Raw genomic sequence first — 26793 nt, 5'->3', positions numbered from 1 at the left:
TTGAAGTATTGACATGCCCGCATGACACTCCCGCCATCTGCAAGCGATTTTAAACTTCTGTCTCCAAAGATCAGTTCTGGCCAGGATATACTTTAATGTTTTTTTGGCGATGTGATTTTGAATGTGACATTTCCACATCAGCGTGTTCTTGAGCTTTTGTAAAGCCGAAAGTGATCCTTCTCTACTGAAGCAGATAACTTCAGACACGTATTTCTCCAGAAGTTCGTCAGGTATACTCTTTCCCCTATTTTAGTCGTGGTTGTGGTTGAAAAGGATCCCTTCAGATGCTACATCAAATTCATTCTTGAAATATGGAAGGTATTCTTAATAACTAAACCTTACAAAAGGCTTGAAAACACAAAAAATTAAACCAGATTTTTGTGGTTTGTTTAATACTTAAACTACTGTCTTAACTTTACTGAATTCGTTTTACTCAAAAGCCTTACGTAGGTCAACATTGTTTCGTGTCTATTATATTAGAATATAGTTTTTGCGTGAAAAACAAAAAAATGTTGAGTTGAATATTAGAAAAGAAAGCAGCAAAAATTGGAATAAATCTCCCCTAACCTGGGATAGCTCTTTTTTCTAATCTCGATGAAATACTGGATAGAGTATTTTCTCTACTTATTTCTATTTAATTTATCCATCTAAAAGTCTTTTAACTCTGTTCCCTTCGAGTACTTGTCATTATTTACTCTACCGGGGTCTTTTTTCCTGCAAGAAAAAAATTGAACCCAATTCATTATTACCTCAATTAATATTTTGGATATAAAGCAAACACAATTACACCAAGCACGATATATAAAATAATTGGCCATTACTTGTATCTCATTTGTTGAGAGGCATCTGTGAGATTCTATATTTTACACCAGAGAGCGGAGATAGTAACTCTTCAAAAAGGAAAAAAAAGTGTGCGTAAATATATATATATATATATATTTATGTACATATATATATATATATATATATATATATATATATATATCCATATATATATCCATATATATATATCCATATATATATATATATATATATATATTTATATATCCATATATATGGATATATAGATAGATATTAAACTAGCCTTGATGTTCAAGGTAACAGAGGATCCCCATCCGGTCAACGACCAGTAAGTCATAACCATCCTCACATCTAATTTAACTCTAATTTATGAAATACCTGTTCTCACCGAGTCTTGCCGCTGGTTGTCAAACTCGAGTCTCACATCATCTCCAATCAGCGTAAACGAAGCCCACTCAGAGATTTTGTTTAATGGGTTTTTTCTCATCCACTTCATGGCCTGATGAAGGGATTCACTGGCACTTCCACCTTCAATGAGGTGTTCGTAGAACCGACTCATCAGCTGCTCTGTTGCTGAGTCTGGAATGGCCCACAGCGCAACCAACACCGAGCGAGCACCGGATCCTAAGAACGCACGTGCAATTCCTATAACTCCCTCGGCTCTTATCTCTCCACTTCCACTGTGACAGCAGCTAAGTACCACCAGTTTAGCTCTGACTTTCACTCGTGAGACATCAGCCATCGTCAACATGTAAGCTTCCTTCGGTGGGGTAGCGTTTTGACTGTTGGGAGTAGGAATGGGGGAGAGTGCAATTTCCCCTCTTTTCGCGTCACCATGAGCAGCAAAATGTATCAAGCTCACCGAACTTATCCGCTCAAGTACCGCCTGTTTCGTTGCTTTCTCTTCTACTAGAGGCGGAACGCCCACCAGTCGTCCGACCATCTCCGCTTCCTTTCTTGCAGCTGGCAATGGTTGCAGCCAATTAACCTTGGGATTGCCTATTACCAAGGCACCAGTGTTGCTGTGATAGTCCTCTGGACTATCTTGAATGTTCTTGAGTGTTGTCAACGAAGGAATGATACGGATCTTATGAGTCTCTGACAAGTATTCGGCTCCCTCCTTTTCACTCAGGGCAGCAAAGGGAACTTTGTACAACCTGCGGTCAGGAACAATAATGACTTCAGGCTCATCAAGCAAATCATAAACGGGGGCAATGAACATTTTGTAACACAGATATAGACTTGAAATCACTTTCTCGTCCTCGTCCTCGTCCTCGTCCTCCTCCACGAGTCGCAATCTTGCTGAGCTCTTTTGCGCGGGGGAGAGAGGTTGCAATTTAATCGTATTTAAAGACCGATCTTCACAATCTTTAGTGGGCAAAATACCAAGACTCCGGAAATTATAATCCAAAAATTGACTCAAAGACAAATCTTTGGGTAACCCAGCCTGAACTAGATTCTCTTCTGGTGATACTCTTCTATAATGAAGGACTCCACTCGTTTCCAAGATCCACAAATGCAGACGATTCTGAAAATAAGAAATGTACAGACAAGTACAGTTTCTTTTCTTTCTTAAAATGTCCTCAATGCCAAACCAAGATTGTCGGTTAGCAGAGATGTGCGTTTCAACCGAGTACTTCTCTGCCATTAAGTCTGATAGGCCTCTAGCTCGACCCAAATCCTCAACATAAAGAGCATCCCGAGCATTTTCGGTGTCACAAAGCAAAGTACAAAGCAGCTTGTAGGGGAATGTTCCTGTGTCCTCCAGAAATGATGTTTTGAACTGATCATTGGCGCCCAAAAAATATCTCAGCTCCTCATACTTTTCAATGCACAGGTGAAGACACGACAGGGAGTCTTTGATTTTATCTTGATATAAATACAAAACGGCGTAACCTCGGAGGATTTCAAACTCTCTTCTTCCATCTCCAATATCTCTAGATATGAATAAAGCTTTCTTCAAGCATACTTCCGAAGCTTCAAAATCACCAACAGTTCTAAACAAAATTCCAAGGTTTCCGTAGTCAGTTGCCTCCCCTCCTCTGTCGCCAATTTCGGTTCTGATGACAAGCGCTTTTCGGAGATACTCTTCAGCCTTGTCGTATTGGCCAAGCGACGTAAACACAGTACCTAGGTTTCCATAACATGATGCTTCCCCTCGTTTGTGGCCAATTTCAGTTCTGATGACAAGCGCTTTTTGGAGATACTCTTCAGCCTTGTCGTATTGGCCAAGCGACGTAAACACAGTACCAAGGTTTCCGTAGTCAGTTGCCTCCCCTTCTCTGTCGCCAATTTCAGTTCTGATGACAAGCGCTTTTCGGAGATACTCTTCAGCCTTGTCGTATTGGCCAAGCGACGTAAACACAGTACCTAGGTTTCCATAACATGATGCTTCCCCTCGTTTGTGGCCAATTTCAGTTCTGATGACAAGCGCTTTTTGGAGATACTCTTCAGCCTTGTCGTATTGGCCAAGCGACGTAAACACAGTACCAAGGTTTCCGTAGTCAGTTGCCTCCCCTCCTCTGTCGCCAATTTCAGTTCTGATGACAAGCGCTTTTTGGAGATACTCTTCAGCCTTGTCGTATTGGCCAAGCAACGTAAACACAGTACCTAGGTTTCCATAACATGATGCTTCCCCTTCTCTGTGGCCAATTTCAGTTCGGATGACAAGCGCTTTTTGGAGATACTCTTCAGCCTTGTCGTATTGGTCAAGCAACGTAAACACAGTACCAAGGTTTCCGTAGTCAGTTGCCTCCCCTTCTCTGTCGCCAATTTCAGTTCTGATGACAAGCGCTTTTTGGAGATACTCTTCAGCCTTTTCGTATTGGCCAAGCGACGTAAACACATTACCTAGGTTTCCATAACATGATGCTTCCCCTCCTCTGTCGCCAATTTCAGTTTGGATGACAAGCGCTTTTTGGAGATACTCTTCAGCCTTGTTGTATTGGCCAAGCGACGTAAACACAGTACCTAGCTTTCCATAACATGATGCTTCCCCTCCTCTGTCGCCAATTTCAGTTGTGATGACAAGCGCTTTTTGGAGATACTCTTCAGCCTTGCCGTATTGGCCAAGCGACGTAAACACATTACCTAGGTTTCCTTAACATGATGCTTCCCCTCCTCTGTCGCCAATTTCAGTTTGGATGACAAGCGCTTTTTGGAGATACTCTTCAGCCTTGTCGTATTGGCCAAGCGACGTAAACACAGTACCTAGGTTTCCATAACATGATGCTTCCCCTCCTCTGTCGCCAATTTCAGTTTGGATGACAAGCGCTTTTTGGAGATACTCTTCAGCCTTGTCGTATTGGCCAAGCGACGTAAACACAGTACCTAGGTTTCCATAACATGATGCTTCCCCTCCTCTGTCGCCAATTTCAGTTTGGATGACAAGCGCTTTTTGGAGATACTCTTCAGCCTTGTCGTATTGGCCAAGCGACGTAAACACAGTACCTAGGTTTCCATAACATGATGCTTCCCCTCCTCTGTCGTCAATTTCAGTTTGGATGACAAGCGCTTTTTGGAGATACTCTTCAGCCTTGTCGTATTGGCCAAGCGACGTAAACACAGTACCTAGGTTTCCATAACATGATGCTTCCCCTCCTCTGTCGCCAATTTCAGTTGTGATGACAAGCGCTTTTTGGAGATACTCTTCAGCCTTGCCGTATTGGCCAAGCGACGTAAACACATTACCTAGGTTTCCATAACATGATGCTTCCCCTCCTCTGTCGCCAATTTCAGTTTGGATGACAAGCGCTTTTTGGAGATACTCTTCAGCCTTGTTGTATTGGCCAAGCGACGTAAACACATTACCTAGGTTTCCATAACATGATGCTTCCCCTCCTCTGTCGCCAATTTCAGTTGTGATGACAAGCGCTTTTTGAAGATACTCTTCAGCCTTGTCGTATTGGCCAAGCGACGTAAACACATTACCTAGGTTTCCATAACATGATGCTTCCCCTCCTCTGTCGCCAATTTCAGTTCTGATGACAAGCGCTTTTTGGAGATACTCTTCAGCCTTGTCGTATTGGCCAAGCGACGTAAACACAGTACCTAGGTTTCCATAACATGATGCTTCCCCTCCTCTGTCGCCAATTTCAGTTTGGATGACAAGCGCTTTTTGGAGATACTCTTCAGCCTTGTCGTATTGGCCAAGCGACGTAAACACAGTACCTAGGTTTCCATAACATGATGCTTCCCCTCCTCTGTCGCCAATTTCAGTTTGGATGACAAGCGCTTTTTGGAGATACTCTTCAGCCTTGTCGTATTGGCCAAGCGACGTAAACACAGTACCTAGGTTTCCATAACATGATGCTTCCCCTCCTCTGTCGCCAATTTCAGTTCTGATGACAAGCGCTTTTTGGAGATACTCTTCAGCCTTGTCGTATTGGCCAAGCGACGTAAACACATTACCTAGGTTTCCATAACATGATGCTTCCCCTCCTCTGTCGCCAATTTCAGTTGTGATGACAAGCGCTTTTTGGAGATACTCTTCAGCCTTGTCGTATTGGCCAAGCGACGTAAACACAGTACCCAGGTTTCCGTAGTCAGTTGCCTCCCCTTCTCTGTCGCCAATTTCAGTTGTGATGACAAGCGCTTTTCGGAGATACTCTTCAGCCTTGTCGTATTGGCCAAGCGACTGAAACACAGTACCTAGGTTTCCGTAGTCAGTTGCCTCCCCTTCTCTGTCGCCAATTTCAGTTCTGATGACAAGCGCTTTTTGGAGATACTCTTCAGCCTTGTCGTATTGGCCAAGCGACGTAAACACAGTACCTAGGTTTCCGTAGTCAGTTGCCTCCCCTTCTCTGTCGCCAATTTCAGTTCTGATGACAAGCGCTTTTTGGAGATACTCTTCAGCCTTGTCGTATTGGGCAAGCGACGCAAACACATTACCTAGGTTTCCATAACATGATGCTTCCCCTCGTCTGTGGCCAATTTCAGTTGTGATGACAAGCGCTTTTCGGAGATACTCTTCAGCCTTGTCGTATTGGCCAAGCGACTGAAACACAGTACCTAGGTTTCCGTAGTCAGTTGCCTCCCCTTCTCTGTCGCCAATTTCAGTTGTGATGAAAAGCGCTTTTTGGAGATACTCTTCAGCCTTGTCGTATTGGCCAAGCGACCTAAACACATTACCTAGGTTTCCGTAGTCAGTTGCCTCCCCTTCTCTGTCGCCAATTTCAGTTCTGATGACAAGCGCTTTTTGGAGATACTCTTCAGCCTTGTCGTATTGGCCAAGCGACGTAAACACATTACCTAGGTTTCCATAACATGATGCTTCCCCTCCTCTGTCGCCAATTTTGGTTGTTATGGCAAGGGCCCTCTTAAAATATTCCTTTGCTTTTAGGCTTTCGCCAAGTTTATAAAGCATAATTCCATACCCGCTGTATAAGTCAAACAATTTCCTTCCGTATCTTTCCGCACCTATGTAGTCAGAGATATGACGATAAGCGCTGAAGAGAATGGTATAGATGTCGCTGTAAAATTGTGGCAGTGCTGAATCAAATTGGTCTTTGTTGTTTTGATCGGTGCCATTTAGCAAAATCAAACATTCGCTGCATATCTCAATGGCTTTCTGAATGCGATCTGAGTTGAGCAAGAACAAGGCAACAAATAAGGCGAGGCTCATGAAAGGTGTCATGGCTTCTGCTGTTAGGTTTCCATTGCAATCCTCGACTGTTATCAGGGAAACATTATTTTTAGTAACACAATACTAAATGGTTGATAATCTTGATTAATAACAAGTCACTTCAAACAGGAACACACATGTTAAGTTACAAAAACGGGCTAGGTCGATTACACCCGGAAACTATTTGTAACAAGCTGAAAGTGTTAGAATTCACAATATCCACTTAAAAACAAAACAAAACAAAAAAAAGTGAAGAAGTCGGTTGGTCACCTTTCATTTTCCTCAAGTTGGGATTTTTGCAGAACATTACATGACTTTAAAGTCATTGGACAAAGATAAAAAAACTGACAGACTTTATCTTAACTTTTGCAATGAGAACTTTCCACATGCATAGTTTCTATAAACAACGGGGTAAGTTTTTGAAGAAACTTTGGTGGGGTATTAAAAAACTATTTGGCTTTACCAACTGAGTTGACAATGTAAATTGGCCATGATAATGAATTTCAGCCGTCGTTTACTTCCGTTTGAAAAATGTCATTAACCAAGTTCACTGTGCATTTGTCATGGAAGAAGCAAGTCCCATACATGAAATCTCAATTCCAATATTGGAACTGACAGTCAGTGTTATCTGCGTAAGGCTCTCCAGAATTATTGGAGAAGAATTGGAAATGACAGCAGACCAAGTTTACTACTGAACTGACTCAGCTTCCGTGTTGAAGTACATCAACTTTGTTAACTCGCAGGTAAGCGAACCGTAGAAACTAGACTTAACTCACTGGGTCACTGTCGTAAATAGTAGCGGAGCTCGCAGAGCGTAGCCCCAAAATTATGCAAAATAGTAGTAGCCCATCAAGCCGAAAAAATTTGGATGTACGACCGTTCGACCGTACGACCGTACAAGGTGCTTCTTTTAACATGCGTGGTCAACTGTACCGCGGGCACGCCAACGCCACGGCTTTGTCCAGTAGTTCAGTGGTCAGTGCACTGGGCTGCGAGTTGGGCGACCCGGGTTCTAGTCCCGGCCGGGGCAAGGCGTTGTGCCCTTGAGACGTGCGGGGGGAAAAAAAAATACGAGCTCCGCTTTTAGGCTTGGCTAAATCTATATATTATACTTTGACCTAGGTTTTTTGGTTCCTTCATCTCGTCACGTGATTTAAAAGAAACATTTTGCCCTTAGGTTGAATCATATAAGTCTTTCATCTTTTTGTGAGTGAACGTTAAAAGCCAAAAATCTATTATGTAGCTCCTCGATGTTGGAGAAGTCTGAAGATTAGTGAAAAGTCTTACAAACTTCAAAGAGAACTTAAAGATTATCCGCAAATGGGCTTAAAGGAATTAATTGTAGTTTTAAAACAGTTACAATTGGAATATAATAAATCAATGTTAAGAAAGCTCATACAGGTTATAAACAAATAGATACCAAATGATAATCGCATAAAAAAAAAATTACTGAGAGTTTTGGTTTTAATATTCAGTTTTTTCTACCTTTGTTCACATTTCACTCAGGTGATAGACAGTTGTGTCTGACTTAAACTACATTCATATTCGAAAATCAAAAAGTTTCATTGTTACTAAGAATTTGTCACAGGATTTGTGATCGAACTAGAACTTCTGGTCTTTCTAATCGCATGAGGAAACTAAAAAAATTTCTCTTCCCAGTGTCTCAACTTTCTTAAGGCAGATAATTAGGAAACCGGAAACAGAAAGAAATGGGAAAAGAGAGTCCCTACTTAATTGATAATGAAGCTCATTGATTCAATCAATGAAGAAGATTGAAGAATAAGAGGCTTGGTTATATTGTGAGGTAAGGAAGCTACCTTTTCTCAAAGGAAACAAACTGCTGCCATGTATCATAGCCTGACTCGCTGATTTATTTTTGAGGCATTATTCGCTTTGATTAAAAACAAACAAAAAAGACAAGAAAAAAAATGCAAATTCAGCTAATGAAAAATCCATGGACATCAAAAGCAATCAGAAAGAAATAGTCTACAATATAATTTCTAGTTTCCCCATTCTTAGTTTATTGATTTTTTTATACCGGCTGTCAAAATGTATTTGCAATGCAGGCCCTTCGGATCACTGTATTTTATTTCTTATTCATGAATAATACAAGATTGATTACTGAGAAAATTGCTCTGGTTTTCTTGAGAACTATTCGACAGTTTAAATAATGTACCGTCCAAAATGTTTGTACTGGAAATTCCCTCGCTCGATTTTATTGAAACACCGTTCTTTTGGTTCATTACCGAGATGATCACAGATGTAAGTTATTGACATTCGGCAATATGGCAACATTTGCAAAGATTGTTCATTTTAAAAGCAATGAGCGCATTTATCAGACGAATGTCCCTGAAAACGAATATTTTCTAATTAGATGAGGATCATTAATAAGATGCGAGACCACGAAGATTTGATATGATCGCCTTATAACAAATTCATTTTACTTCGGTGGCGAATTTTACACAACGTTACAGTACTTTAAAGTGACAGGACAAATATTAACCGGGAAAACAGGACCTTTTCATTTCAGGCTTTTTCATTAATTAAAACGTTACTCATGCAAAATTACTCTAAATAACAATTTTCTAGTGCTATTTACTTGATACATGACAGAATTCTGGATATCTTTTTACTTGCACTTACCAAGTTGTCGACTTCGTGGTTGATCCTTTTGAAAGTAAAACGACAGAAAAAAAATTTAATGAAAGACAGTTAGGACTTTTCCTTATATTCCAAAACCTCCGCCTCTTGACTTAACTTAACCGCGACCATTTTGTCTCAGACCAACAAGAAAGATACACCTTAGTACTACAGCGTTCTGGAAACTTTCCTGACATTCTGCAATATGGAAACATTTGAAAAGATTGTTCTAGCGGTTTATTACCAAGTAATGAGTTTACTTATCATACCAATGTCCCTGAGAGCGAACCTTTTTATAGTTGATGAGGATCATTGGTAAGATGTGAAGCCATAAAGCTTTAACGAAGTCGCTTTGAAACAAATAAATTTCATTTTGGCTGCGATTTTTGCATAACATTACATTTGACTTGATAGGCATAGGACAAATATTAACCAAACAGCATTTATTTTAGGCTTTGCCAGTAAAACGTTACTCATGCAGAGTTACTCAAAATAACAATAGACTATATTACTTAATCATTTGTAGAAGATAGAAAGCTGTATACCCCTGTATTAAACACTTTTACTCGTACTTAGCAAGTTGTTGACTTCGTATCGGATGCTTTTGAAAGTAAAAAGTCAAAAACAGTGAAACACAGTCGGGACTTTCCCTACATTCCAAAACTTTCGCAGTGGAGTGACAATTACTGTGATTGTTTTGTTATTCAGATGAGTGCGCAAACGTTCATAACTTGCTAAAGGTATATTTTTTGATGTTAAAACCATTCTTTACGATTCTTTCTTTTTAAACACCTGAAATCGTTTATTTGTAAACCTTCAGCTGACAATTTGATATAAGTCTAATTCACAAAAGTTTTTCCTGATGGCCGGCATGTTAACTTTGATTTAAACTTATGTTCTAAACTCGCAGCTAAGCGAAGCATAGTAACATGTTTCTGCGTAGACTTCAACATGTAAATGTGCCACCCGCCTACTCACTCACTGACTCACTCAAGTGTAGACATTGTTGGGAATAAGAAACTTTAATCTCGTTTTTATGATCCAAACAGAACTTTTGGTTTTACTAATCACGTGGGGAAACTCGAAAAATGTTTCCCCTCAGTCTCACTTAAGTTTCACTCTTCTTAGTTTTTCTGCCATCAAAACGTATATGTAATGAAACCCCTTGGGATAAAGCATCCTAATTTCTTTTTCATGAATAATGTAAGACATTTAACCGCTGAGGTATTTTTTAGCTTTTCTTGAGAACTATACAACAATTTCTCTGATGTGGTACAAGCCGGACACAGACTTGACATCTCCCTTTTTTCGAACTAGCAGTTCCTTTGCACGATTTTATTGAAAATAGAAAGCTGTATACCCCTGTATTAAACACTTTTACTCGTACTTAGCAAGTTGTTGACTTCGTATCGGATGCTTTTGAAAGTAAAAAAGACAAAAACAGTGAAACACAGTCGGGACTTTCCCTACATTCCAAAACATCCGCAGTCGAGCAACAATTACCGTTACCGTTTTGTTATTCAGATGAGAGCGCAAACGTTCATAACATGCCAGAGGTATATTTTTAGATGTTTAAACCACTCTTTACGATTCTTTCTTTTTAAACACCTGAAATCGTTTGTTTGTAAACCTACAGCTGACAATTCACAAACGTTTTTCCTGATGGCCGGCATGTTAACTTTGATTTTAAACTTATGTTCTTAACTCGCAGTTAGGCGAAGCATAGTAACATGTTTCTGGGTAGACTCCAACGTGTAAATGTGCCACCCGCCTACTCACTCACTGACTCACTCAAGTGTAGACATTGTTGGGAATAAGAAACTTTGATCTCGTTTTTTTATGATCCAAACAGAACTTTCGGTTTCACTAATCACGTGAGATTTTTCCCCTAAGTCCCTTATTTCTCCATCGGCAACTTGTTAATATTTTCAGCGATTGCGGTGTGCTTCTGTTGCATAGCTTGGCATTTGGCAAAGATAATGTTATTGGAAAAGAAAGCTCCTCGTGACTTTGTATTCCACTTTCATAACAAAAGAAACCCAAACAAAACAATGTAAATTCAGCCGCATGCAAATCAATGATTTTTCATCGCGAGTATTCCAAGATGCAAGCAAGGAATGTTATCAGTATAATATCTAGTTTCCCTTTTCTTAGTTTTTCGTTTTTTTCTTTTATTTCGACCTTCAAAACGTTTATGTAATGAGACTCCTTAGGATCAAGCATCCTAATTTCTTGTTCATAAATAATACCAAAATCGTTGTTTGTATTTTGACTCACCTTACGAGCTCGTCAAAATACGACACAACTCGTAATAATACTCAGCGACACTAAGCACCAAAACCTCCAATAAGTTATTTATTATTCAACTGTTTTTTTCTGCTGAGTCTTTCAGCTCATTCCTCCTAAGGCGGGAAAAGCAAAGCGGAGAGAGAAGTGTATTGTGCGCAGCCGACTGGTTAGCCAGGTTTTTTTTTCAGTACAAAGTAACCAACGGTCCAAATACACGTATAATATCATAGGATGTTTATACTCTATTCGCTCGTTATTTGTTCTCTACTTTGTGCAGTTGGATAATAAACCTCAGTACTACAGTGTTCTGGAAACTTTCCGGACATTCTACAATATGGAAAATTTGAAAAGATTGATCGAGCAGTTTATTACCAAGAAATGAGCTTACTTATCATGCCAGTGTCGCTAAAGTCAAACCTTATCATAGTTCATGAGGATGATTGGTAAGATGTGAAGCCATAACGGTTTAACGAAGTCGCTTTGAAACAAATAAATTTCACTTTGGCTGCGATTTTTGAATGACATTACATGACTTGATAGGCACAGGACAAATATTAACAAAACAGCATTCATTTTAGGCTTTGCCATCAAAACGTTCCCCATGCAAAGTTACTCAAAATAACAGTAGACCATTACTAATTCATTTGTAGACGATAGAAAGCTGTATACCCTTGTATTTAACATGTCTACTCGTACTCACCAAGTTGTTGACTTCGTAGTGGATGCTTCTGAAAGTGAAAGGACAAATACAATGAAACACAATCGGGACTTTCCCTACATTCCAAAACATCCGCAGTTGAACACTGAACAATTACCGTGATTTAAATACATGACTTTCATATATTCACAGTCGTTTAATTACCGTTACTGTTTTGCTATTCAGATGAGAACACAAACGTTCATAACATCCTGAGGGTACATGTTTTAGATGTTAAAACCATTCTTCACGATTCTTTCATTTTAAACACCTGAAATCATTTGTTAGTAAACCTTTAGCTGACAGTTTGATATAAATCTAATTCACAAAAGTTTTTCCTGCTGGCCGCATTTTAACTTTGATTTAAACTTATGTTCTTAACTCGCAGCTAAGCGAAGCATAGTAACATGTTTCTGCGTAGACTTCAACATGTAAATGTGTCACCTGCCTACTCACTCACTGACTCACTCAAGTGTAGACATTGTTGGGAATAAGAAACTTTAATCTCGTTTTTTATGATCCAAACAGAACTTTTAGTTTTACTAATCACGTGGGAAACTCGAAAAATGTTTCCCCTCAGTCTCACTTAAGTTTCACTTTTCTTAGTTTTTTTGCCGTCAAAACGTATATGTAATGAAACCCCTTGGGATAAAGCATCCTAATTTCTTTTTCATGAATAATGTAAGACATTTAACCGCTGAGGTATTTTTTAGCTTTTCTTGAGAACTATTCAACAATTTCTATGATGTGGTACAAGCCGGACACAGACTCGACCTCTCCCTTTTTTCGAACTAAAAGTTCCTTTGCACCATTTTATTGAAAAAATATTATTTACTGTGTTATGAAAGAGCGAGAGAGAGATGATCACAGATGTAAATCAGTGATGACCATGTATTGAATACTGACTGAAAGTGGTATTCAATGAGTTTTAATTGCTAACAGTCTTAGCCCAACAAGAAAGATACATCTCAGTGCTACAGCGTTCTGGAAACTTTCCTGACATTCTGCAATATGGCAACATTTGAAAAGATTGTTCTAGCGGTTTATTACCAAGTAATAAGTTTACTTATCACACTAATGTCCCTGAGAAGGAACCTTTTTATAGTTGATGAGGATCATTGGTAAGATGTTAAGCCATAAAGCTTCAACGAAGTCGCTTTGAAACAAATAAATTTCACTTTGGCTGCGACTTTTGCATAACATTACATGACTTGATAGGCACAGGACAAATATTAACAAAACAGCATACATATCAGGCTTTGCCAGTAAAACGTTATTAATGCAAAGATACTCAAAATAACAATAGACTATCAGTAATTCATTTGTAGAAGATAGAAAGCTGTGTACCCCTGTATTAAACACCTCTACTCGTACTTAGCAAGTTGTTGACTTCGTAGTGGATGTTTTTGAAAGTAAAAAGACAAAAACAATGAAATACAGTAGGGACTTTCCCTACATTCCAAAACATCCGCAGTCGAGCAACAATTACCGTTACCGTTTTGTTATTCAGATGAGAGCGCAAACGTTCATAACACGCCAGAGGTATATTTTTAGATGTTTAAACCATTCTTTACGATTCTTTCTTTTTAAACACCTGAAATCGTTTGTTTGTAAACCTACAGCTGACAATTCACAAACGTTTTTCTTGATGGCCGGCATGTTAACTTTGATTTTAAACTTATGTTCTTAACTCGCAGTTAGGCGAAGCATAGTAACATGTTTCTGGGTAGACTCCAACGTGTAAATGTGCCACCCGCCTACTCACTCACTGACTCACTCAGGTGTAGACATTGTTGGGAATAAGAAACTTTGATCTCGTTTTTTTATGATCCAAACAGAACTTTCGGTTTCACTAATCACGTGAGATTTTTCCCCTAAGTCCCTTATTTCTCCATCGGCAACTTGTTAATATTTTCAGCGATTGCGGTGTGCTTTTGTTGCGTAGCTTGGCATTTGGCAAAGATAATGTTATTGGAAAAGAAAGCTCCTCGTGACTTTGTATTCCACTTTCATAACAAAAGAAACTCAAACAAAACAATGTAAATTCAGCCGCATGCAAATCAATGATTTTTCATCGCGAGTATTCAAAGAAGCAAGCAAGGAATGTTATCAGTATAATATCTAGTTTCCCTTTTCTTAGTTTTTCGTTTTTTCTTTTATTTCGACCTTCAAAACGTTTATGTAATGAGACTCCTTAGGATCAAGCATCCTAATTTCTTGTTCATAAATAATACCAAAATCGAAAGTGAAATGTGATCATCGCAGTAAATTTTCCAATTTAAGCAATTGGAAAGAAGAAGCCTGAAAAAAAATCAGGGCTTCAACGGGATTCGAACCCGTGACCTCCGCGATACCGGTGCGATGCTCTACCAACTGAGCTATGAAGCCACACATTGGGAGCGAGGTCAATTTATTGAGTTCATATCTTCCCGTGCAGTGAAATGATGTGAAGTTTATATGAAATAATTCATATTTGTACTGCGGTTGTAGATGAAAGTGAAATGTGATCATCGCAGTAAATTTTCCAATTTAAGCAATTGGAAAGAAGAAGCCTGAAAAAAATCAGGGCTTCAACGGGATTCGAACCCGTGACCTCCGCGATACCGGTGCGATGCTCTACCAACTGAGCTATGAAGCCACACATTGGGAGCGAGGTCAATTTATTGAGTTCATATCTTCCCGTGCAGTGAAATGATGTGAAGTTTATATGAAATAATTCATATTTGTACTGCGGTTGTAGATGAAAGTGAAATGTGATCATCGCAGTAAATTTTCCAATTTAAGCAATTGGAAAGAAGAAGCCTGAAAAAAAAATCAGGGCTTCAACGGGATTCGAACCCGTGACCTCCGCGATACCGGTGCGATGCTCTACCAACTGAGCTATGAAGCCACACATTGGGAGCGAGGTCAATTTATTGAGTTCATATCTTCCCGTGCAGTGAAATGATGTGAAGTTTATATGAAATAATTCATATTTGTACTGCGGTTGTAGATGAAAGTGAAATGTGATCATCGCAGTAAATTTTCCAATTTAAGCAATTGGAAAGAAGAAGCCTGAAAAAAATCAGGGCTTCAACGGGATTCGAACCCGTGACCTCCGCGATACCGGTGCGATGCTCTACCAACTGAGCTATGAAGCCACACATTGGGAGCGAGGTCAATTTATTGAGTTCATATCTTCCCGTGCAGTGAAATGATGTGAAGTTTATATGAAATAATTCATATTTGTACTGCGGTTGTAGATGAAAGTGAAATGTGATCATCGCAGTAAATTTTCCAATTTAAGCAATTGGAAAGAAGAAGCCTGAAAAAAATCAGCCCTGATTTTTTTCAGGCTTCTTCTTTCCAATTGCTTAAATTGGAAAATTTACTGCGATGATCACATTTCACTTTCATCTACAACCGCAGTACAAATATGAATTATTTCATATAAACTTCACATCATTTCACTGCACGGGAAGATATGAACTCAATAAATTGACCTCGCTCCCAATGTGTGGCTTCATAGCTCAGTTGGTAGAGCATCGCACCGGTATCGCGGAGGTCACGGGTTCGAATCCCGTTGAAGCCCTGATTTTTTTTTCAGGCTTCTTCTTTCCAATTGCTTAAATTGGAAAATTTACTGCGATGATCACATTTCACTTTCATCTACAACCGCAGTACAAATATGAATTATTTCATATAAACTTCACATCATTTCACTGCACGGGAAGATATGAACTCAATAAATTGACCTCGCTCCCAATGTGTGGCTTCATAGCTCAGTTGGTAGAGCATCGCACCGGTATCGCGGAGGTCACGGGTTCGAATCCCGTTGAAGCCCTGATTTTTTTTTTCAGGCTTCTTCTTTCCAATTGCTTAAATTGGAAAATTTACTGCGATGATCACATTTCACTTTCATCTACAACCGCAGTACAAATATGAATTATTTCATATAAACTTCAATACCAAAATCGTTGTTTGTATTTTGACTCACCTTACGAGCTCGTCAAAATACGACACAACTCGTAATAATACTCAGCGACACTAAGCACCAAAACCTCCAATAAGTTATTTATTATTCAACTGTTTTTTTCTGCTGAGTCTTTCAGCTCATTCCTCCTAAGGCGGGAAAAGCAAAGCGGAGAGAGAAGTGTATTGTGCGCAGCCGACTGGTTAGCCAGGTTTTTTTTTCAGTACAAAGTAACCAACGGTCCAAATACACGTATAATATCATAGGATGTTTATACTCTATTCGCTCGTTATTTGTTCTCTACTTTGTGCAGTTGGATAATAAACCTCAGTACTACAGTGTTCTGGAAACTTTCCGGACATTCTGCAATATGGCAACATTTGAAAAGATTGTTCTGGCAGTTTATTACCAAGAAATAAGCTTACTTATCATAGTAGTGTCGCTAAAATCAAACCTTTTCATAGTTCATGAGGATGATTGGTAAGATGTGAAGCCATAACGGTTTAACGAAGTCGCTTTGAAACAAATTAATTTCACTTTGGCTGCGATTTTTGAATGACATTACATGACTTGATAGGCACAGGACAAATATTAACAAAACAGCATTCATTTTAGGCTTTGCCATCAAAACGTTCCCCATGCAAAGTTACTCAAAATAACAGTAGACCATTACTAATTCATTTGTAGACGATAGAAAGCTGTATACCCCTGTATTTAACATGTCTACTCGTACTCACCAAGTTGTTGACTTCGTAATGGATGCTTCTGAAAGTGAAAGGACAAATACAATGAAACACAATCGGGACTTTCCCCACATTCCAAAACATCCGCAGTTGAACAACAATTACCGTGATTTAAATACATGACTTTCATATATTCACAGTCGTTTAGTTACCGTTACTGTTTTGCTATTCAGATGAGAACACAAACGTTCATAACATCCTGAGGGTACATTTTTTGGATGTTAAAACCATTCTTCACGATTCTTTTTTTTTAAACACCCGAAATCATTTGTTAGTAAACCTTTGGTTGTCAGTTTGATATAAATCTAATTCACAAAAGTTTGCGTGATGGCCGGCATGTTAACTTTGCCTTTGAATGATCAATTTCCTTTAGTTCCTTACAGAGAATTATAACATCTTTCTACGTGAGCACGCGGTGTCAGATATTGACATCTCTTCTATCAGTTTCCCAAATTATACAACGCTTAACAATCTTAGCTGATGAGGATGAAATATACCGTATGAAGCCATAAAGGTTTGAAGAAAGCAATTAACCGGTGGAGATATGAAGCATCCGTTCAACGGAAAAGTACGCTAAAACTATGTATGCAATAACAGTAAATTTAAGAAAGTTTCAGTTTTTCTAAGAAAATTAAAACATCTCTCTTCGTGAGCGCGCAGCGTCACGACTTATCTTCTTATGCCAGACTCTGGCGCTTTAACAGACAACGAAACAGATTACTGCCTTAAGAAAATTATATACCGTGGAACCCGCCGCTGGTGTCCAAAGATTTAAGTGAAGGGTATCTCGACCATGAAACGCTTGTGTACAAGAAGATAACGGAAATTCAATTCGAATCTACCGCGATCTCTGAATCGTTCGTTGAACCTTCTTAAAACCAGTCAAGTTAATAGCTAATGCAGATCATAGCCACTAGGAAACCACGTAATGAAGCACCACGGATTTCCTATGATATCAGTGAGGGACAGTCCACAACATAAATAGAGGTCTGAATATCAATTTCTCAAATTGAACGATACTCAATAACCTTAAGCCGGAACGGCGGAACGGCGGAATGGCGGAATGGCGGAAAATGACCCCAAATCCTAAAACACGGAACGGCGGAAAATGACCCCAAATCCTAAAACACGGAACGGCGGAAAATGACCCCAAATCCTAAAACACGGAACGGCGAAAAATGACCTCAGATCCTAAAACATCGAACGGCGGAAAATGACCCCAAATCCTAAAACATGGAACGGATGTCAGGGGATGTTGCACAAATTTTGTACAAAGACACCAAGCGCTTGGCTCATTTATCCCCAAGACGATAAGGCGCGTGACTAAAATTAAGTGTTATTAATTTTTTTCTTTTACTGAGTGGTATAAATAATAATGAACCATTATGCATGAAAGATAGCTGCGTTTTCGCGTTGTAAACCTGTTTAGTTACCTTTTGTTATGCAAAATTTGCCATGAGTTTTAGTCGCGGCATAAAAAGTCGCACAGCATGTGAAAACCAACTCGACATACCACATTACAATAAACAATTGTAACTTTGATACGTTTCCTGGTCACGTCTGCATTGATTTATTGAAACAATAATATCTCATATGCTTGTAAATGTGAGAACATCACAGGAACGTTTTCAGGCTTCTCAAAATATGACAACGTTCAGCCCCAGCTCCAAACTTAGACTAGCGTGAGAGCAAGCCCTCGTTACGAGCCCTTCAATACGAGCGTTTTTTATCTACGAATAACTTTTGGGACTTGAGTAACACTAGTTGAAGAGAGGTTTGCAGGGTGTCACGCGCGTGGGAATTTCTCATGGCGTGAAAAGACAAAAGAGAGTTAGCAGAAGGAAGCCGTCAAGAAGAATTTGAAGAATTTCTTCGCGACCAGGTGTCCAAAACACCACCATTCTACTGTGAAATTTACGGCTTACATATCAGCGGAAGAAATAAACTTTCTAAACAAAAAAGAGGCTATTTCACCAATTCGTTCAGCGGATTTCTTCTGTTCCTCAACAAATTGCAAATCGTCAACTCTATGGCGTTTAAATTGCCCTTTCTGAAAGGGAAGTGTAATTCAGACGGATCTTTGGATTGTCATGGTTTACCATTATTCGAGTGGAAGCAGTTGCGAGACAAAGAAGAGGCTATCGGTCGAGGATCCTATGGTTTGGTTTTTGGGATGGGATTAATGGGATTAAAAAGTGAACATATCGTTAGGTTTGAAGCTGTGTGCATGGAACCGTGTGCAATGATGCTTGAATATTTGTTTTTCGACTTCGCTCCCTTCTTCAAATTCTTCTTGACGGCTTCCTTCTGCTAACTTTCTTTTGTCTTTTCATGCCATGAGAAATTCCCACGCGCGTGACACCCTGCAAACCTCTCTTCAACTAGTGTTACTCAAGTCCCAAAAGTTATTCGTAGATAAAAAACGCTCGTATTGAAGGGCTCGTAACGAGGGCTTGCTCTCACGCTAGTCTAAGTTTGGAGCTGGGGCTGAACGTTGTCATATTTTGAGAAGCCTGAAAACGTTCCTGTGATGTTCTCACATTTACAAGCATATGAGATATTATTGTTTCAATAAATCAATGCAGACGTGACCAGGAAACGTATCAAAGTTACAATTGTTTATTGTAATGTGGTATGTCGAGTTGGTTTTCACATGCTGTGCGACTTTTTATGCCGCGACTAAAACTCATGGCAAATTTTGCATAACAAAAGGTAACTAAACAGGTTTACAACGCGAAAACGCAGCTATCTTTCATGCATAATGGTTCATTATTATTTATACCACTCAGTAAAAGAAAAAAATTAATAACACTTAATTTTAGTCACGCGCCTTATCGTCTTGGGGATAAATGAGCCAAGCGCTTGATGTCTTTGTACAAAATTTGTGCAACATCCCCTGACATCCGTTCCATGTTTTAGGATTTGGGGTCATTTTCCGCCGTTCGATGTTTTAGGATCTGAGGTCATTTTTCGCCGTTCCGTGTTTTAGGATTTGGGGTCATTTTCCGCCGTTCCGTGTTTTAGGATTTGGGGTCATTTTCCGCCATTCCGCCATTCCGCCATTCCGCCATTCCGCCATTCCGCCATTCCGCCGTTCCGCCGTTCCGGCTTTTAGGGTCGCCCAAGCCATAGAGATTTGAAATAGTCGCCTTAGAAAGGATCACAGTGGTGGCGATTCAATCGCGTCATCAACCGCTTTAATAAAGGGCTGACGCTCGAAACGTGACATAACTATATATTGCAAACATGCCACAGATCATAGAAGGTACATTTCTCAATTTTTTTCCTTGGAATGACCTTTAAACTTAACGCTTGTTTATTCTGTTTATTTTCATTTTATCATTTAAGATCTCATTAGTAATTCTCATTACTGTCTGTCATACATTTCTTTCTCTTGATGTATAAGTATAAAGAAGACAAAAGATCAAGCTATCTTCAGTAACGTGGATATATGAAGCTCAGTACATGATGGTATGGAAGAGTATACTAGGAAGAGAATGAAACAGAATCTTACCTGTTTATTCATCTTTCGCATCATTTTCATCAGATGTTGTTGAAACTTTTTCAATATTTGATGTGGCAAACTGTGGGAAAAGAAGTCATGAACAGAAGGAGTGCATCAGAAGGAGTAAATGATCTTTAAAGTGCACATTAAAATTTCACACACCTGCATGATTATTGCTCTTGTGAGTAAATGTAAAGTTTTGTTTGTGTTTTGACTGTCAATGGTAATTGCTTTTTTTGAATGTCTAATTGTAGTTGTGATTAATTTAAACTGTAAACTACATGAACTAAAATGTTACCTATGAATTGCACACCTCCAACATGTGGTTAACAAAGCCTTTCTTTTGTTGTGAGTTCTGTGAAATATAGGAGATAATTTGTCACTAAAATGATGTGATCCCCCAAGGTTAAATACTTGTAGTTGACAAGATCTACAGAGGAAACTTGAATTTTGTTCACCCTTTAACTCCCATGATCCAGTGACCAAGACAGTTTCTCCTTACAATATCAATGCAACACCAAGCAGACAAGTAATGAGAATAAAGACAAATATTGATCAGGGGATTATTAGTTGATCCAATACCAAATTCTCCAAACTAACATCACAATAACTGTATGGCAGACAGTAAGGAGAATTTCTAATGAGATCTTGGGAGTTCAAGGGTTAAGATCTGTACCACAGGTTGTGAAATGAGTCGGGCATTAAATCTCATCGATTGGAACATTTTGATTTGATGTATTTGATTGACTATCAATACAAGTATAGTGTTACAGGTGTGGTGAAGTTCTAATGTTTAGATAAATGCTTAAAATGATGCTGATAAGGAAGCAATATGCATTGTATTTTCTATTTGAAAATCATTTGAAAAGTATTACCATTATTTAGCTTTAATGGTAATGTTCAAATCTAGGAATCAATTAGTAAAATTCCACATACTATGACTGCTGATTGGCACAACAGATTACAATGGAATTGAGTTGGATGTTGATGGTCGTTAAATTTTGAATCATTACTATTAATGATTCCTTAATTTTCCTCAAATTCATTTAGAAAGGAATTGAAATAATTTGACAAGTTATATGTATTTTGTTAGCTGATTATTGATAGACAAGAACAAGATAGTTGAAGTAGAAGTTGAAGGAAAGATTACAAAATATGGGGTAATGAATGAACAAGATATATTTTTAAAAGTTTTTTTTAACAGAATTGCTTAGTCAGTGATAGTATAATGGCTAGTACAATGTCAACACTAGTGAGTCCTGACATGTTTTTTGTGATTTTGATGCAGTAGATATTATGTAGAAGAAATATTTAAAAGAGAATTTACTTACCTTCTCTCAAGATTCTATGCTGTCTGCGGCATATAGCATCTAAAATGTTTGAACAGAAATATTTTCACAAACAGTTGATATGGTGAGTATTAAGAAGATAAATCACTAATGGACGAATGGATGTTCTGTGTTATGTGCAAGTAAAGAACTATGAATTAAAATGTATGCTCATTCCGTTAGGATTGATAAGATTTGATCACATTTCATAGGCTGGGTATGGTACATAGATATGTATCAGTCAATTAAGAGCTTCAACATCCCCCTATCACAGCAAACCCCTCAGGCATTTGAAGTTTTAGAGATTAGTTTGTTCCTGGGGCCAAAGTATTGTTCAAATTCCCAACTCAGTGTTTGATTTCAAAGTCAATTTTTGTAAAAGGCAAAATCAGTGATTATGACTTTCTAGTCATTGACATTTGCTTGGGCAGGAGCATTTTGTGCCAAAATATCGATGTCAACATGTCTTGCTCACAGTTCTCACAGTTGCTTTACTTTAAAAATAATACAAGCATTAAAGATTTAAGTTATTGATTCATGATAAAAAAAAAACAATTGATAGTTAGTGCTATTTTTCTGTTTTGCTGTACCAGTGATTTATAGTAAGCATTTTTAATTGTTTGATGCAACAACACATGTGATTAGGGTTCATGAGAATGACAAGTAAATTTATTAACAAAATAATGCAATAATTATTTGTGCTAGCAGTAATAAGTGGGTTTTAGCACTTGTGGTTCACATTTTAGGCATAATTAAACAACTTTCCATCTTGACTAATGTTTTAATCATTATAATTATGCTAGAATTTGCAGACCTTTTTATATGAGTTGCCCCAGGTTGAAAGGGGGGTTTTAAAGGTTTGAATTCATTAGTGCACTACCTCTGTTCCTATCTGCTGTGTGGTTGTTTGGTGTTCACTTGTGCTACAACATTGGTAGCAGATTCTGTAAAAAAGTAATAGCACTATCAGTGATAGCAATTCACTGTCAAAAAGATGATTAAGGAACTCAAATAAAACACTAATTACAGCATAATTAATTGATCAAATACAAAATTCTCCGACAAACCAGGATTGCTATTTTCTTGCATATAACTTGTAATATAATTATTTTGTAACGAAATGTGAGAAATATGCAGTCAGTAATAATAAAATAGACAATCATATTTGTGGCATGTTACATAGAGCATTTAATCATTAGAAAGTTAATTTGAGATGTATAATTAGAGAATTTTTCCTCTTCTTCTAAGTTGCCCCATGGTGAAAAGGGGATTTTAAAGTTTTGAATTTATTGGTGCAAATTACCTCTGCCTTGCAATTGCTGCATTTCAATTTTGTGATCTAATATTTGTTACAAATTCTGTACAAAAGTAATAGAAATATGTAGTCACTGATATTATAATTGATGACCATATTCATGTGGCATATTACATAGTTCATTATTATTGTAGACATAGAAAAAGAAACACTTCTTGATGAGAAAACAAAAGGTATATATATTTAATGTATTTTTTTCAAATGGCAACATTTCAAAACAGTTGTATATGTATATGTATATGTATATGTATATGTATATGTATATGTATATGTATATGTACATGTGTATGTATATGTATATATCTATTTATATCTGAGTGAATTCACCTTTAACAGACCCGAAAAAACAACAAACTCAAAGTAAATATCACAGAAAAAAAACTTTCAAAATTGAACATTTTTAACCCCACCCCACCCCCAGCCAAAATAATTAAATGCATGAGAAGTGATGCCGTGAAGTACGAGTCAGACTCTGCACTTTTTTTGGCCAGGCTCATTAAAAGGTGGGCAATGCCAGCTTTCAAGCAATGAAACCTTGCAATGTCAATTGAGCTCTCTTTTCCAAAGGCATGCTTTTGAAACCCAACCACCCTCCAGCCATGGAGTGTAAGCTCAGTGAGGAGGGCATTGGGTTCTGTTAGAAACTGCAAAACCAAACATCTCCATGCCCCCATCTTCAGGGGTTGAAGTGTGACAGGTTGCAAGGCTGATTACCAGTTTTGCAATGCAGGCTTTCAACCACAAGGAATAAGACAAGTGTTTTCTAGCCTCAGAGGAAAATGCCAGTCAACCAAAGGGTTCCAAAAATTTACCCTCTCCACCCCCTGAGGTTTCCATACAGAGTCATTTGCAAGTCACCTTTGGATTGTTTGGTGGCCAGGCTACATGTGGGCACTAGCTTAAACATTTAATCCCCTGCATTTTCTTTAACCAGGCTGGCTTGAAGGCAGGCAATGCCCACCTTCAACCAAAACCTAAAAATCAGGTTTTTGCAGCCTCTTCTGAGCCTGCTCCTTTGGATGTTCAACAAGCCTCCGACCACAGGGTGTTCACCCGTTAGCTGAGCTCTGGCTGAGGGAACTCAAATGTCAATCTTGTAACATAATGGGCATGTTTTTGCCAATGCAATCAGATAAATTTACAAACATATGGAAAAGTTGTGTCTTCAGAACAGGAATACAACTTGTAATTTGTGATGTATATGTGTACTTACATGCAAGTTGATTGACAGTTGGGCTAGCTCCCTGGTATCCATTCAAACACATACACCCTGTAATGTGTTGAAATTCTGAAAAAAAAATATTATATACAACTAGGTTGTCTGTGAAATTATCAGCAAGCATATTTGCTGCATATCATGTAATTCATTATTGATAGGTTGATCAGTAGAGACAATGTTTACATACAATTCATACAAACAAAAAATGGTTTTGTAACTAATTAAAATGCACCAATTACATTATGGATTGTTGATTGCAGTGTTTAGAATTTTACTGTGTCTTGTGTCAGGTGGAGGACAATACAAAAAGGCTACTTAAAACAGGTTCGATTGTTGGTCACAATGTATTATTTGTTGGTTTCCAAGTAAAATTAGTTTGGGCATCTCATATCATATTAACTATTGGCCTAACTATCCTGTATTTCATTAATTCCTGTGGTTTGTATCCCTATAGTTCCAATTAGATATTCCGCAATCATCTATTTTATATATTCCCCATTCTATTGAATTTTTCTTCAAGTATCCTGTATCTCTATAATTTTTACCAAAACATTCTCTATCTGACAAAAACTTCATTGATTGACACATGTCAATCAAAAACCCAGCTCCTTCTATTAAAACAAAAAGAAAAATTCTCACTCTAATTACTGGGCATTAGAATAGATCGTTGTCAAATATGTTCGCAGCTTTTGGGTTTTTATGGAATTTTGCATTTCTTTCTCAGTAAAACAAAGTAGCATTTTTTACACTATTGATACAGTATCAGCAGGCTTCTAAGCAGCTACTATCAGCTTTTAGATGTAGGAGACAAAGCTGGAAGTAGGATATGAAAAGCTAATAATGAAAATACCATACTCATATCAGTCAATTTAATTGATGGCTTGTCACTCAAAAGAGACAGATAAATGACTGTGTTTTTAGACTTTTCGATTCATCCAATATTTGATAACTTTGAGGTCAACTATCTCTCCTTGAAAGAAGGCTGCAACACTCATTTTAATTTCCCTCTATAATCCATCATTTCATCTCTGAAAACCATTCAAAAAATCTTTGGGCACTGCTGTATTTTTGTATTGGATGCCTTTTAAAATCTGCGACTATGACTTGAAGCTTCTATCAACTACACCTGTCACGCAATTCTGGTTCTAAGCGGTCACTTAGGCAAATAAATATATGTTATTTGCCGGCTGGGAGGTCCGTATGGTGAAAAACTGTGACTGAGGTCTTGAAAATACTGCCCAAGGCCGTAGGCCGCGGGCAGCATTTTCAATACCGAGGTCACAGTTTTTCACCATACGGACCGACCCTTAGCCTGTAAATATCATATTTATTGTTTTTAAACTTGACGAAATTCTTTCCGAAAGAACCCGAATAATTTATGTCTGTAAATACGGCAAGATCTTCCATAAACTGAAAAATCTTTGAGTGAGTAAATGGTAGTTAAAATAGAGGTGATGCAAATTAGAAAGAGATGCCTCAGTGAAACATTTTCATTTCCGTAACGATAAAGGTGATTTAAAAGGCTTCCAAACAAACTTTGAAACATTATTTTTACAAGTATCTGTCACAATCTGACACCTGTCAATTAGAGAGTGCGCAAGAAAAAAAAAGCGTAGGAACATTTGAAAACCTACAGAACTAGTTTGGCAAGGACTGTCACGACAATGTTTTCTTCAAAATCAGTCAATGATCTAATGGAAAGTATTATTCACTCTCATTCACCATTCATTCATGTACGAAGATTTACCTCTGTTCATTATGTAGACGGCGAGGAAAGTAATTGTGAGTAAATTCAATTTTTTTATTTTGAAGTTGTGAGAGTTTGCTCGTTTATTTGCTGTAATGGCGTGTGTAACTCTGGTCTTTCCTTCACAAAAACTAAATTCGAACGGCACACTCCAACGAGACACAAGGGAATTTAATGCGGCCTTTTCTCAAAAAATTCCTTCAATTTCTGTTGAGCAAGTTACGGTACAAACGTCCAAATTGAACGGAATTGGAAAGACTCACCGGGAGCGTATATTTGTTGTAGAACTTAAATTAAAACTTCGCTTGCTCTTTCACTATGAACAAATTGCTCGAGAAAATTCAGATATTAAATGAATGAAAGTTCCATCGTTCAGTTTAACTGTAACCAAATACCTCACGTTTTAACTTTCTGGGTACTTTTTGTGAACGATTAAAATTAATTGCAGACGGTTTTTAGGCCGCTTGTCGTAATGACACTATTGTTTTTACAAATTCATTCTGAAACCAATATTTTTCTGTCAACCAAAGTGATTTGATAGAGATAAAAAAGAGGATTCATAAGTTATTTATCGGCTTGAACACTAACATCGAACACTAACCTCCATGCAGAGCTTCGCCAAACTAAACTGTACATCACGATGTACATCGTGACCCGAATAATTTTCGTTGTTCATGCTGTCTGCTAGATAAAAATCTCAGAATTCTACAGATCTCTATCTATAATTGCTTACTTCGACCTTTTCTTTCACGCATTCTATATGTCCACGTAAATCTACGTACATCCTCATCAAGTGTTAACGACGTTGAACTGCGTGCTCAAAGAATGAGCCAGCAATATTTTGACCAGTGGATTTCCTACAAATTTATCTATGTACGTCATGTATGGGGAATTATTATCTATTCAATACATATCATGTCCTATAATTTTACAT

At 38.1% G+C, this 26793-nt stretch overlaps 1 protein-coding gene across 21 annotated transcripts; it reads right to left on the bottom strand.

Annotated features, from left to right (window-relative positions):
* Positions 1 to 375: 375 nt before the first annotated feature.
* Positions 376 to 26444, bottom strand: LOC149036621 (tetratricopeptide repeat protein 28-like). 21 transcript variants are annotated; one of them, XM_089189320.1, is made up of 11 exons: positions 24107 to 26444; positions 22882 to 22936; positions 22459 to 22522; positions 21582 to 21620; positions 20549 to 20605; positions 20260 to 20329; positions 16740 to 16767; positions 12054 to 12081; positions 9068 to 11466; positions 1180 to 4611; positions 376 to 714 (listed from the first exon to the last, which is right to left on the bottom strand). In XM_089189320.1, exons 10-11 carry the CDS (start codon positions 2447 to 2449, stop codon positions 692 to 694), a joined length of 1293 nt encoding a protein of 430 aa, XP_089045446.1. In that variant the 5' UTR covers positions 2450 to 4611; positions 9068 to 11466; positions 12054 to 12081; positions 16740 to 16767; positions 20260 to 20329; positions 20549 to 20605; positions 21582 to 21620; positions 22459 to 22522; positions 22882 to 22936; positions 24107 to 26444; the 3' UTR covers positions 376 to 691. The 21 variants fall into 21 exon arrangements, 14 of the variants coding, with proteins under 14 accessions (XP_089045446.1, XP_089045445.1, XP_089045454.1 ...); XM_089189319.1 differs by having other exon boundaries at positions 9068 to 9262; XM_089189328.1 differs by lacking the exon at positions 16740 to 16767 and adding an exon at positions 822 to 890 and having other exon boundaries at positions 1180 to 1958; positions 9068 to 9092; positions 24107 to 26441.
* Between the last annotated feature and the right edge of the window lie 349 nt (positions 26445 to 26793).

This window comes from Pocillopora damicornis, chromosome 12 (genome assembly GCF_964200805.1).
Source record: "Pocillopora damicornis chromosome 12, jaPocDami1.2, whole genome shotgun sequence".
NCBI lineage: Eukaryota > Metazoa > Cnidaria > Anthozoa > Scleractinia > Pocilloporidae > Pocillopora > Pocillopora damicornis.
Note: the sequence above shows the minus strand (reverse complement) of the source record. Positions and strands in the feature narration are given on the sequence as shown.